The sequence below is a fragment of the Morchella sextelata genome, assembly GCF_020137385.1.
Source record: "Morchella sextelata strain SCLS chromosome Unknown scls_6, whole genome shotgun sequence".
Classification (NCBI taxonomy): domain Eukaryota; kingdom Fungi; phylum Ascomycota; class Pezizomycetes; order Pezizales; family Morchellaceae; genus Morchella; species Morchella sextelata.
In genome coordinates, this window is record NW_025408621.1 from 227,963 (window position 1) to 240,473 (window position 12,511).

Sequence of the window (12,511 nt, forward strand, 5' to 3'; positions counted from 1 at the left end):
GGTTGTAGAGTGTATTAGGATTAATTAGATGGTAGAGGATAACAGTAAGATGCTGAAGCAAGGGGTGAGTTGAGGGGTGTTTGAGTGGGGGGTTGAGGGAGTTTGTCAGAGAGGGGGAAAGAAGAAGATGGCTTCTTCTGCTGTGGGAATCCACTCGGGGTAGACGGAAGTGCGATGATGAGCGGTGTTGGTACGGAGAGGGGGCATGTAGTAAGGAAACGGAAGGGGGAACGTTGCCCAGAGTGTGGTAGGGGTGCGGATTATTAGGGGAGGATGATCAACTACTGCCTACTCTACCAGTGCAACCACCAACAAAACCACCAAGAACAAGTATCTACGGTTTACTTTACCTACACCCCCGTTAAACCCCTCATCATCCCCTCATCTTCCTCTCGCCTTCATCTCACACTTCCCCACTTTATCGTGATTGGTCAGAGGAACTTACCCTAGCACACCATAGGCCATCCATACAGCCACCCAACACTCTGAATATTCGCATTATCATTAACCTACTCTACATACTAGTCACGACGATATTGAAGGCGATGATGTTGTTAGTGATGGTGGTACGCTACTATTAATACTATTCAGGTTCGGTTTATGCGAGATATTCTTTCTTGGCCTGCTGTTATGCATCTCTTTCCATCCGACGAACCAAACACAGCACCGGCAGCCCGTCCTTCCCCACCAATGATGCGAAGCACATACCACTCATTCGCTAATGTGGACTTACCGGCAGCCCACGTGCCATCCGATGAGCATTACCTATAACATACATAGCCGAATTCTAATCACTTCAATTCTGATGGGTTTGATAAATCCATGAGGTTCAATTAGAGTATGGGGAAAAGCTTAACTAAAAGAATATTGTATGTCACCGCATGTACCTTAATCGCCAGCCCCTTAGACATAGTAGTGCACCTACATACATGTAGTTCCTAGGCATTGTGGTCTGTGACACCCTAGTACAAGGAGTGATCCAGATACTAGGGTCTAATTTGTATCCCCAGAAGAGTCCCGATCAAATAATAGTGAAAGATGAAAAACTTCAATTATGATATCCATCCACAATTAAATAAATAAAAAACCAACCCCATCACAAGTTCTCACTCACCACTTCCAAACTTCCGACATAGTCTCCTTCTTCACGACCACCCCATCAATCTCCTTCGGATCCTCATCCTCATCCTTTACCACCACCACTGATGTTTCACGAGCAATCTCCTCCGTGGACCTAAGAAACGACTCCAGATTCCATACCGGAAACTCCTGTTTAACCTCCGGCTTTACCTCCGTTTCTCCTGCTTCTTCAGCTTTCTCCTCCTCCTCCTCCTCCTCCTCCTCCTCCTCCTCCTCCTCCTCCGATACTTCCACTTCATCATCGTCTTGAAAGCCACCAGTGGGCACTCCATTCATATCATATGTTTGTTTCCAGTTTGATGGCCTTCTGGGTCTGGGCGGTGCTCCGTCTACACCCGATCCACCTCTGAGTGCTGGTGCGGCTTGGTGTATCCTTTTCAAATGCTCTCGACAGAAGCGGTAGTAACTATCAGCGGCGCAGCGTTCATTCTTGTAGCCCAGTCTACGAGCTAGCTTTTCGAAATCAATCTTTTAGGGGCTTGTTAGCCTAATTCCTGTTTAGAGAACTTACAGTGAATCACTGTCAGACTTTGGATGGGGAAAGATACCCTTGGCTGCCCGACCTGGCACTCAAGGATGGCCTGGAAGAATTCGAATTTGCGTTCTTGTTTGGCTATGGCCAATGGAGCTCCTGGGCGCACCATGACTGCTGTGAATAGGGTTCAGGAGGGATTGTGAAGAAGGAAGATTGAGAGGGAGTGTGTATGGATTTATGGGTACAACTAGCTACATGAGCTCGTATATATTCTTTTTTCTACCCCCAACTCCCAACCCCCCACCATACCTACTAATCAATCTTCCACATCGTCATAGATGCATCGAGATGTGCATGTGCTTGCATTCTAGATAAGATGCTAGAAAGATCACTGACCTCTTTGCGTGTGGCACACTTGGTTTGGGCTGGGTTTATGCACGTAGGTGCGGGTGTGTACGCACACGTGTGGGCGTCCCAAAAGGGTGGTGTCTACCGGTTTGGTAAAACCGTAACGCAGACTCTTTAGAATATCACGGTGGTAAATAGTAGGAGTAAGTAACATTCAGCGTGATTCTTGTCACATTTATCACAACTTACTAAAATCAATCGGCTCTCGGTGTCACTGGCTGCAAACTAACAATACAACAGCTTGTCAAACCGAACTCAACATCCACTACCAACATGTATAATATCATGCGTACAAGCAAACCACAAATTATTCCATGAGATCCTGCTAGGTACTGGCATCCTCCTCCGCAGTAGTGATATGTTCCTCCTCCTCCTCCGGTGCTGCCACCACCTTCTTTGGTCTCCCTCTGCCCCTCTTCTTTACCGGCTCACCGCCATCCTCCCCATCCTCACCATCGGCTTTCGGCTTCGGCTTACGGCCCCTCTTTGGGCTTACGGGTGGAGCTGCAGTACCGGTACCACCACCGAGAGCTAGTTCAGCATCACGGAGTGCTTTGCGCTTGCCATTAAACATAACTCTGGCGGTGGTAGCATTCTTGTAGTTGCATTTCTCGGCCAGCTTGTCAAAATCGATCTAGATTTTATCAGTGGATGAAGCTAGGAAGCGAAAGGGAGGCGGAAGGCAAGGTATGTAGTACCTTGGGGGGCGATTCGCAACATTCAAAGACTGCAAGCCAGAACTGGCCTTCGCTTTTGGTAGTCTTAACTGCGGGCTTTTCGGTATCGGTCATTTTTGACTGTATGATATTCAAGACTTAATTCTGGACCGTGAAGAGAGGTTAAAGAGTTTGGTTTCAATCTAATTATGTAGGTAGGGGAATATTTCTGCTTTATTTATATCCTCTTGATCCTTTGAGATCGTGGGGCCTACCTAACCCTGTGTACCATTGCTGATATGATTGTTACAGTTCATATTTGCTAGTTCTAGTACTGAAAGGTGGTAAGGTTTATTTCTTGTGCCCATTACATCATTTATTGATCCAGCCGTTCCAACCTTCTCCAATTGCGAAATACGTATAGTTGAGTTGCACAACCTCCTTTGATATCGATACTGTTGGATCCAGCCAAACAGCCACTGACGTACTTGACGTACATCAAGGAGTCATATGCTAGTGAGTATCATAAGCAAATAATTGTAAAATAATAAGGCAATGCTTTTGAATTAAATCACCTAAACACCAGGAGCGTCCGGAACCAAGAGTACCTGGAGTATGTACTCTATTCGGATAACCAAGGTTTCTACCACAAATACGTGATGTCTCGGAGGTGGGTACATACACTATCCAATCCGCCTGTCAATCACGAATAAGGCTAGAAGTGCATCAAACATGGAACTCGCAACTATTGTCAATAAGGGCATATGCAGGTCACAAAAGAAGCGCTACCTATGTACTATCTGTTAGCATGCTGTTCGGCGTGCAACAAATGGCTACATGATGTGAGCACTGTTTGTACTCCCATCATGGGTATGGGGATATAATAATGTAATTACAAGTAATGACTCATTTCTAGCCCGTGTCTCGAAGACCCGCGTCACAATTGCAATCTAATACAGATCTAGACAAGTCAGATCATCGCAAACCTACATGTAAGAACCAATATTATGTACTACGTGCGTGTATGTATGTATCTGAATGTTGGGCACACAATATGAGGCCCGGACTCTAAACGCTCTCTCTCCACCCTCCTACGTCATGGAGGGGTTTCTAGAAAACCAATATCCAAAGCCAAATGAAAGTATCATGTCTCAACTGTGTGGCTTGTGTGCGAGGTTGGCCTGATGCTACCATGTCTCACGCCGGCAGCATTGGAGTAACAGCTTATTGGGTACACATTTATCCTGCCTGTATTTGAATTATATAAAGTCGGCACATATGTGCATTCAATTGATCAATTGCAATTACAAGTCATCTCCCATCGATACAATCACAAGTACAGATTGATTATGCCTTCAACAGCGAGCGAGGCTGAGTTCCTTCTCAGCTGCATAATGCACACCGAAGGAAAGGTAAATAGCCACCATAATATTCAGCTGATGTTCGTATTAACCCTTGATACCAGACCGACTTTGAAGCCGTCGCTAAAGAAACCGGGTATACGAATACTGGATCCGCATTCAACCGCCTTACCTCCCTCAAGAGGGGCTTTCTCGCAAAGAATAATAGTACCGGTACCGGTATTACGAAGAGCACCACCGCTTCCCCGGTAAAGAAAAAGGCACCAGCAACGCCACGGAAGGCGAGAAAGTCCACCTTGAAAAGAGTTGAGAGGGAGGATGATTCCATAAGTGATGGGGCCGGTAGTGGGTCAAAGGGGAGTTCGAAGGCTGTAAAGACCGCCAGCTAGGGATAATGGTGGGAATCTATTACATACGTAGTCCTTGATACGAAAATTGTACTGCTGGAATAAAACAGGTGTACCATGATATGATACATGTATGAACCATAAATATGTGTTAAATGATATATCAATTAAACATTTCTGAGTCCAACTGTGGCCACTCATGATATTCTCACATCATGTTGAGCGCGCCAGACTATCATGGATGATTTTACCCGCAAATTCAAGACCGCGCTTAGTACAGCGGGAAGGGTGACTGGAAGGGTGGTGAATTAGCAAAGCTGAACAAAGAAAATACCCAATACATACCCCATACACCTGCCCCATCTCGTGAACAATGCAGCCCACCTCAATCCCAATCGAATTCCTAAGAAGCCCGTAGGTACCGTGCGGAAACCCCCTTAGCTAAAACAACATCGACCCTCTTAACCCTTCACGAACAAACAATTGATCCATGTATCAGCCCTGTTTGTTTCCTCGTTTGTTTCTGGTTAATTCCGCCGTGTACCGCCACGCCCACGCATGCCTGTACTACCCAAACACAAAAAACCATCGACCCTCTGCATATAGCCCCCAGCTTCCCCAGACTCTCCCTCTACCGTCATTCCCATTACCCTCAACTCAAAGTCCAAAAGATGCCTATGCAATGGAATGAACAGGCCGATGCCAGGGTTAGTCCCTACTCCGAATGCGGTAAAAGGTTGATTGATGAGATTGTTTCTAATATAACATCCCTACGTAGCTATTTGCCAACGTTCTCAAACTCCATGTCGTAAAGATCGACTACGCAGCACTTGCTAAATCGATGGGAGAAAGTAACGCCGCTTCCAATATCCCCCTACCTGCTCATGGCCACATGCTAATCTCCACAAACCATAGACGTAACCCCGAAGGCCATATCCCACCGCATTTCTAAGATCAAGGAAAAGGCTACAGCACGCCGCCACGCTGATTGGGAGCAACACTATAACCAAAGTAACAAAAACCCCAATGGCGGTGTTACATCCACGGGTAAGAAACGTGGCCCAAAGCCGAAAGCTTACCGTAACCCTCAAGACGATGAAGATAATAGAAGAAAGAGGGTCAAAGCTGAGCACGTAGCCGTTGTGAAGGCTGAGCCCGGGATTGAAGAAGAGGAAGAGGCGGCGGCGATAGAGAAAGCTAGAGAAGAGCATGTGGCGTGGTCAGGTATGGGATGGGGGCCAGAGCAGCAAGAGTTTGCTCAGGTACGGGGGGCTGGGGAACGGTTCTATGAGTATCAGAATGATGAGAAGGTTGTTAGTGATGTGGCAAATGAGGGTTGTGTGGGATTGAACCATGAAGATATGGATAACGAAGGGTGTGATGATCATGAGGAAAACCAACAGGTGGGTCCAGAGGCGGTTGCTGTTGATTCTTCCGCTTGCTCCACGGTTTCGATCACCCCGACCGCCCCAACTCCTTGTGGTGATGATAATGATGGTATTTTTGGTATGCATGTGTATGAGGATAGTGTTGGTACTTCTACAGAGGTTCAGAGTAAGAGGTTATGAAGGCACGGTAACTTATCTTGTGTCGTTACTTGATCATGTTTTATCACTCGTTGCGTCGGCCATACTTCGGGGAACACAAATATATTTTAAGCACGTGCACACATCCAACTGAAACGTGTAAGTGCTACATGTAGTACCATAAAATGATAGCGATACAAGATTTTCATTCAAAATAACCGCGCGTAACGTGATTTCCCGAGCTCAGCAGTAGTATAAACTAAAGTGGTTAAATCGCGTCAGTTAACAAATATACCAGCGCAATAGTTACGCGCGTATAAGTGGCACATACTCATCATCATCCAACATCACAACGCCATCCTCATCCACTCGCTCCGTCTTCACTATTGTTCTTTCTGGGCTTATGCTAATTCTTTCCTTTTTCAGGCGCGCTCTTTTGTTCCTATCACTCTCATCGCTGCTGGTCCCGTGCTCTACGTCATCGACTGGTGGCTGTTGTTTTTTCCCAAGCGGCTGTGCTCTCTTTCGCTTTGGAGTAGGCGGAACTTGGTCACGTGTAGTTCCGCTGGCACCACCAGGACGGGGGAGTCCCTCTTTTCGTAGCTTTTGATATTGTTGTCTCGATGTGTCAGCAATTGCCATTCTCAAGAGCAAGCAATCATGTTTACACACTTGACTGCCGCCCCAGTGTATCCAGCACCCATTCTCTCTGCAACCTCATCCCATGGCGGAAGTTTCTGGTTGTTTATTTCGAGGATAGTCAACAGCAGGCGGCAACGGTTTTTGTCTGTCCAAACGTTAACTGGCATTTTGAAATAAGTGGGATCGGAAGATGATGAGCGTGAGAGGATGAGTGTGTAAGACGAAGAGTGGGAATGTCCTCGATAAAACTACATATCTGTATGTAGCTTCACTATGGGCTCGGCATGGGGCTAGGTATCAGGCATTCAATTCTACTAGAGTACATGTATGTACATACGTCCGGGAGGCCCTGGATCGCTCATGAATGGGTCTGTGCAACACTCCAAATATTACATGTATCTCATTGTATGATACATGTATACAACCCTGTTCTATAGACACACCGACAATGATGTGCCTGTAAGGTTCGTAGACACAAACTACACGTACATACATGTACTTACATATTTGTGCCTTCACGATCTTATTAAAGACTCAAAACCCACGTTCATTCGAATTCTCTAACTAGATCCACCACAAACCTACTCCTCATCCTCTTCCTGATCAACTCTATAGTAGCCCTCAAAAAAATGTCTCTTGCACACTTGAACGGAGAAAACTTAAAGTTGCTTTATGCCATCATTAAGCAGACGGATGTGAGAGCGGTATGTATAGTTAATCACCTGTACTATAGATGCAACTAACTAACGGGTACGGTAATAGCTTGATTGGGACCTGATTGCCCAGGCTCTTGAAGGACGAGTCACTAAAAACGCCGCCCGCAAGCGTTGGGGAAGGCTGAGACAGGCACTAGATACTGAGCTCTCGACCTCAATGTCGACGTCTTCAAGCGCAAGCTGCTCCGGATTGGTGAAGGGGCAGAAGTCTACTCCAGCCACCCCGAAAAAGAGAAAGCTCACGGCGGAAGATTTGGAGGCAAGCGCCTAGGAATATCACAGGGCAACCGGTCTGCAGGTCTGATGTCTGGAGGATGGTGATATTGGGATTTTTACTAGATAAATATAGCTATGATAATTACAGTAAAATGTGTCACGTGATGCGGTAACGAAAATTGATATTGATTATTATAATATCTATGTACTAATGCTCATTTTATGTCCCTATCCTTCTTCGATGCTCCAGCTGCAGTACTCGTATTTCAAATTATGACTCCTGTTTCTTGACCCGCCATGTATTCAACCCTTGAGTCGGCATTCCCTTACTTTTCATCTTTTGCTCCCAATCCTTCTGTTTCTCGGCCTGTGCTGCATCTTTCTTTGCCGCTTCTTTCTTTCCTGGCGTTTCATTGGTTGGTGGCTCATCAACGCCTTTGCCTTTGCCTTTGTCTATTATTCATTCCCGTCAGTCTGATACCACGTGGGATACCTATATGAAGGCAAAAGATGTGTGTGCGCGTACCGGGATTGAGAAGCTTCTCGATCTCCATTATATCTTGAGTGGAATATGGTATCGAAGAGTAAGTGAGTGTTGCTTCTATCCCTTTCTCAACAGACAGAATCTTCTCTGGGTTCGAAGTCGAAAGTAGATCGATGATACTAGATAAAGAGATGAGAATATATACCTTCCTGTGGTCTTTATATAAATCGCTACTCTCCACAAATCCATGATTTAGGTAATTGCTTCAATTTATCTCGACCGGAAATATTCTAGACCCCTGGGGAGAGCAAACGGAAAATCGAGACTCAAACCGTTGAAATCAGAGAGATATTCCATCTTGCGGTATCGGCCCACTGCAGCTGATTAAGATTAGCCCAGTGCTTAGCTTGTTTGCTGCGTTTCCATTTGATCATGTAAATCAAACGTCAGGCCGGCCAAGCATCACGAAGGCCGGAAAGAATATCCCAAATTGAGCCCATGGTTCGCGGTCGATTTGATTTTGAGGATAGTGCTATTGAAACTAGGAAACTTTTAACTGCTGGCTAGCTAGGTACCGTACCGGTTGTGGCATGCAATTCCTAAAGTTTGTTGCCCAACAGGATCCTTAGATCAAATAAGCCTTGCATTTTCCGATAAAGATATCTGAGCCCACGAGGTTTTACAAGGCGTGATCAAAGGACAGAAGGGCAGAGCTCGAGTTACTATCCCAGGGAGAACCCCTTTATTAGCAGGTGGTAAATTCTATCGGATATGTACATACATACAATAGGAATCCCAACCTTGTAGATATGCAGGGCAGAGCAGGGCAGAGGAAAACTTTTCATAATGCGCGGCCGGATTTAGACTTGGTTTGAGATGGAAACAGAAAGAGTCATCTTCGAGGCATTGCAAGGAACGTTAACAAGCTCTGAGAATCTAGATATTTTATTATTATGAAAAGGGAAGGAGCCACAAAGCATGAAGAAGGAGGAGGAGGAGGAGGAAGAGGAGGGACAAACTACGGAATAGAACCGGCCTAGGTAAGTACAGTATGTACTTACGTAGCCAAACACGCTGATGTAATTACAATATCCCATCTAGTGTGGCTTGACGTGACGTCTATAGTATAACTCACAAGGTTTATATTTAATGCTAGACCCAAAGGTAAGAAAACTTCAGCGGTTTGGATGATTGATCAATACATGTAGTTAGTTGCCTTTGCTACAAAATATAATATATTCTCTTGATATTGAACGCGCCTGAGATTTTAAAGCAAGGCTAGCGCTGTTCTTTGAATAAGCTCGTGTTAGTCCGGCAATTCATTTATCAATGTTCCCTCAATAGATCCAACCAATTTCAGAGAAGATTTTAGGGAATTAAAGTTTTTAAACACATAAATGGATTAAACATATATATCTCTATAGAGCATACTTGGCTTCATAACAAAAGCAACGTCATTTATAATGAATTAGGCTTTAATAACACGTATAATTATGCCGTAGCTATTGATATATCTCACCGTCTACGTACATATGTCTCTTACTGTGCTACTGATATGCAAACAGGCTTGAATTGGAACTCTAGCTCTCATCTGGACCATAGTTCCCAAACGAATAATAAATATTCGCCGCATCGACGACCGTACTACATGCATCAAACGATCCTGGCGTATCCCCCAGCTCCTGGACGTGTGCCATCCTTACTGCCGCGTTAACAGCAGGCTTTCTAATACTTCTGATAGGGCTATCTGGGCCATCGAGCTCTTTTGTAGCAGCAACTCGCCGTGATTTTGCAGTCCTTGGGGTTCCGGTGACCGAGGCTGCTGGGTTTTTGCGTTTTCGAGGGGTTGAAGGGACGGATCCTGGGACGGCACCAGTACCGTCACCTTTATTGGCATTCTTTAGGCCGTTTCTGATGCGCAGGATCCGTTCACTTATTGCTCTTGCGGTGGGTACTTCGCGGCCGTCTTTGGCTGTATCGTATATGTTAATGATGTACTTCACTAATGAGGTTATTAGGATACATGGGGACGTACGCCATGCTTCCCTTATTTTCTCGGCCTTGATAGCAACATCGTGTGTTTCGATTAGCTTAACGAACAGCTAGGTCGCGGTTAATATTGATAACTTAAATACAGGCAGAAAATAGAACTATACTTACCAGCTGGTCATTATCCGCTGTCCACTTCATGATGTTGTACGATTGTATATAGATGTCTACTAGTTAGATGAGGAAGCTTGAGTAGAAAAGAGTGAGCGAGAGTAAGGGAGGATAAAGGTTTTATGTCAGCTGGTGAAGTGGGGTGGGAGGGGGGGGTACTTTCTCTACATCATAGTCTGTGCGTGTCGATAGCGATGTTGGTTATCTCATAATCAGAATTTAGAGGTTAGTACTTACGGAATGCTACAGAAATGAGGAGTGACCGCCCTCGATCACCTCAGAGTCGCGCAATCTGCCGATGTCTCAATCAATTGAAGTATGTCCTTATTTAGTATAGCCACGTATGTAAAGTACTCTTGAGTACACAAAAGATTTCATATCTTAACGAGGAGCTAGTATACTTACTGGATATATTGACGCCTATCGAGCTATTAGGAGACTAGCTGGAATTAACATCCCACATGAGTGCCCGCCAAAAAGCAGGAAATCAACACACATATGTAAATGTATGTATGTACATATATACGTAGCTAGTAGGGAAAAGGTAGGCCGAGGACTTGAATTGGTGCCGGCCAGCGGGCCACCAGATCATGTGCACTTTAAGGTCCCGTATGTACAGAGGAAATAATCTTTCGAATTTATCGGTACATAATTTCCACAACTTGCCGTTGTGTTGGCAGCAATAACTTCGGAGGTACCTCGCGGGCAGGGCTAGAGCCAATAGGAGTATCCCAATGACGATTGGTTCGTGGTCTGTCAGCCAGTCAGCGAAGTCCAAGCTTTTTTTTACCAAGTACTACATGTACGTACATGTACTTTAATTAGCAATAGTTGACCTACGGAACATAACGGTTTCGGGAAATGATTATTAGAGCTAGAAGTCAACCGCCGCCGCCGACGACGACGACAATAGAGTCTCATGAAGTCTTTCTGTAAACTAAAGAGCTTTTTCATCGTTTACATTTCAATTGCATGTCAAGCACATACATAGCTTCCCATCAGGACTGAGGTGATGCTAGTTCGCGTATAGGTATTGCAGTATTAATATGTACAGGGAAACTCTATGACCCATATAATGGTTTTAACAGGGGTCTCACGCTCAGCTCGGAGGTTTACCTTCGGTTATGCATGCACGTTTCTTTTCTTTTTTTTGGTACATTGTGGGATGGACGTTTTGAGATGCTGCATCGTTGATCTCGACGTTGGCTCAGTAGGCCGGTTGTCCACGAAGTTTCAGAAGCCCCGCCTACTAGAGTACAGCGAGTAGGTACCCATAGCTGGCTCCGTGGGCACGCAGAAGAGAAAGTACGTACGATTGAATGGTCAGTACGGCATTGTAATCCACGAGATAACAACTCCACATTACACAGACCGCAGGAGCCCACATTCTTTTCCCTGGAACTGATATTGCCGATTTTATTTAAATAGAGTGAGTATTCGCTGGCTTTGAGGCCATTACAGTACACATCTTGAACCTTCTCTCTAGGAATTTCATACTTTGTGACTTCATACCTTGTGTAAACTTGTGCAAGACGACAGAGCATCCTCAAAACCCTACCTTTCTTTTTCGGCTAGCTCCTTCTGTTCGGCTTTTCTTGTCCACCTCGTTCGAATTTTACTCTTGAAAAAATGTCCAACAAAAAAAAAATCACATGGACAGCGGAGAAGTACCAGCGTTTACTCGCTGCTACAATCGCAGCTCACCCTGAAATCAAAATAGTACGCGTATCCACATGGTACCTTATTATCATGGTACCTTATTACTAATTTTGATAAAACAGAATTATAACCATGTTGCGGCGATGTTCGGAGAAGGGGCAACATATGATAGCATTGAGACCAGGTTTCGAAACGTCAAGAAAGAAGCCAAAATTCTCCAAGCAGAAATCGACTCGGGGAGTCGACCAGCAGTTGCGCCGCCAACCCCTAGGAAACGCAAACTCGCGAATGGTGGTGCCCCAAGCACTCCCAGAAAAATCGGCGGGGAAGGGAGAGCTAGGAAAATGGCGGCTATAGAGAAAACACCTGTAAAGCAGGAATCAATCCAAGAGGAGGATTCCATAGTTGCATGGAGTGGTAACGGTGACTACAGCGATTAATGGAATGTTTATGAGATAGTGGCTGTATCATGGTTATCCTTGATTGGGAGAGTATGATGTAGTGGAGAGGGCACCTGTATACTAGCTGGTGCACGATTTGAAATTGATAGTATCTCGGGAATATATGCATGAGGCCGTAAACTGAGTCTATATTGTACGTATCATGTTAGTGACTATGTACCTAGTACGACTACTTCCGCGGGCTATGGAGGTGTAGTGTAGCAAATACCGATGTGGGGGTGGGGTACCTAATCGATTACTACATGTACGTACCTATCGAT

At 45.2% G+C, this 12,511-nt stretch overlaps 9 protein-coding genes across 9 annotated transcripts; 4 read left to right on the top strand and 5 right to left on the bottom strand.

Annotated features, from left to right (window-relative positions):
• Positions 1 to 1,110: 1,110 nt before the first annotated feature.
• On the bottom strand, positions 1,111 to 1,784 carry H6S33_011189 (uncharacterized protein; the record flags this gene model as incomplete). The annotated part of the gene is made up of 2 exons (XM_044842992.1): positions 1,111 to 1,608; positions 1,689 to 1,784. The coding sequence occupies 2 exons, from the start codon at positions 1,782 to 1,784 to the stop codon at positions 1,111 to 1,113; spliced, it is 594 nt and encodes a 197-aa protein (XP_044695957.1).
• Positions 1,785 to 2,348: 564 nt separating this feature from the next.
• H6S33_011190 (uncharacterized protein) lies at positions 2,349 to 2,814 on the bottom strand (the record flags this gene model as incomplete). The annotated part of the gene is made up of 2 exons (XM_044843003.1): positions 2,349 to 2,657; positions 2,722 to 2,814. The coding sequence occupies 2 exons, from the start codon at positions 2,812 to 2,814 to the stop codon at positions 2,349 to 2,351; spliced, it is 402 nt and encodes a 133-aa protein (XP_044695958.1).
• Positions 2,815 to 4,028: 1,214 nt separating this feature from the next.
• H6S33_011191 (uncharacterized protein) lies at positions 4,029 to 4,429 on the top strand (the record flags this gene model as incomplete). The annotated part of the gene is made up of 2 exons (XM_044843014.1): positions 4,029 to 4,091; positions 4,145 to 4,429. 2 exons carry the CDS (start codon positions 4,029 to 4,031, stop codon positions 4,427 to 4,429), a joined length of 348 nt encoding a protein of 115 aa, XP_044695959.1.
• A 629-nt stretch (positions 4,430 to 5,058) lies between these two features.
• On the top strand, positions 5,059 to 5,955 carry H6S33_011192 (uncharacterized protein; the record flags this gene model as incomplete). Its single annotated transcript, XM_044843026.1, has 3 exons — positions 5,059 to 5,094; positions 5,166 to 5,238; positions 5,303 to 5,955. 3 exons carry the CDS (start codon positions 5,059 to 5,061, stop codon positions 5,953 to 5,955), a joined length of 762 nt encoding a protein of 253 aa, XP_044695960.1.
• Positions 5,956 to 6,156: 201 nt separating this feature from the next.
• Positions 6,157 to 6,722, bottom strand: H6S33_011193 (uncharacterized protein; the record flags this gene model as incomplete). The annotated part of the gene is made up of 3 exons (XM_044843037.1): positions 6,157 to 6,172; positions 6,245 to 6,532; positions 6,586 to 6,722. The coding sequence occupies 3 exons, from the start codon at positions 6,720 to 6,722 to the stop codon at positions 6,157 to 6,159; spliced, it is 441 nt and encodes a 146-aa protein (XP_044695961.1).
• Positions 6,723 to 7,184: 462 nt separating this feature from the next.
• H6S33_011194 (uncharacterized protein) lies at positions 7,185 to 7,542 on the top strand (the record flags this gene model as incomplete). The annotated part of the gene is made up of 2 exons (XM_044843048.1): positions 7,185 to 7,259; positions 7,318 to 7,542. 2 exons carry the CDS (start codon positions 7,185 to 7,187, stop codon positions 7,540 to 7,542), a joined length of 300 nt encoding a protein of 99 aa, XP_044695962.1.
• Positions 7,543 to 7,758: 216 nt separating this feature from the next.
• H6S33_011195 (uncharacterized protein) lies at positions 7,759 to 8,041 on the bottom strand (the record flags this gene model as incomplete). The annotated part of the gene is made up of 2 exons (XM_044843059.1): positions 7,759 to 7,940; positions 8,014 to 8,041. 2 exons carry the CDS (start codon positions 8,039 to 8,041, stop codon positions 7,759 to 7,761), a joined length of 210 nt encoding a protein of 69 aa, XP_044695963.1.
• Positions 8,042 to 9,551: 1,510 nt separating this feature from the next.
• Positions 9,552 to 10,161, bottom strand: H6S33_011196 (uncharacterized protein; the record flags this gene model as incomplete). The annotated part of the gene is made up of 3 exons (XM_044843070.1): positions 9,552 to 9,943; positions 10,007 to 10,073; positions 10,132 to 10,161. The coding sequence occupies 3 exons, from the start codon at positions 10,159 to 10,161 to the stop codon at positions 9,552 to 9,554; spliced, it is 489 nt and encodes a 162-aa protein (XP_044695964.1).
• A 1,599-nt stretch (positions 10,162 to 11,760) lies between these two features.
• On the top strand, positions 11,761 to 12,230 carry H6S33_011197 (uncharacterized protein; the record flags this gene model as incomplete). The annotated part of the gene is made up of 2 exons (XM_044843080.1): positions 11,761 to 11,850; positions 11,913 to 12,230. 2 exons carry the CDS (start codon positions 11,761 to 11,763, stop codon positions 12,228 to 12,230), a joined length of 408 nt encoding a protein of 135 aa, XP_044695965.1.
• Positions 12,231 to 12,511: the final 281 nt, after the last annotated feature.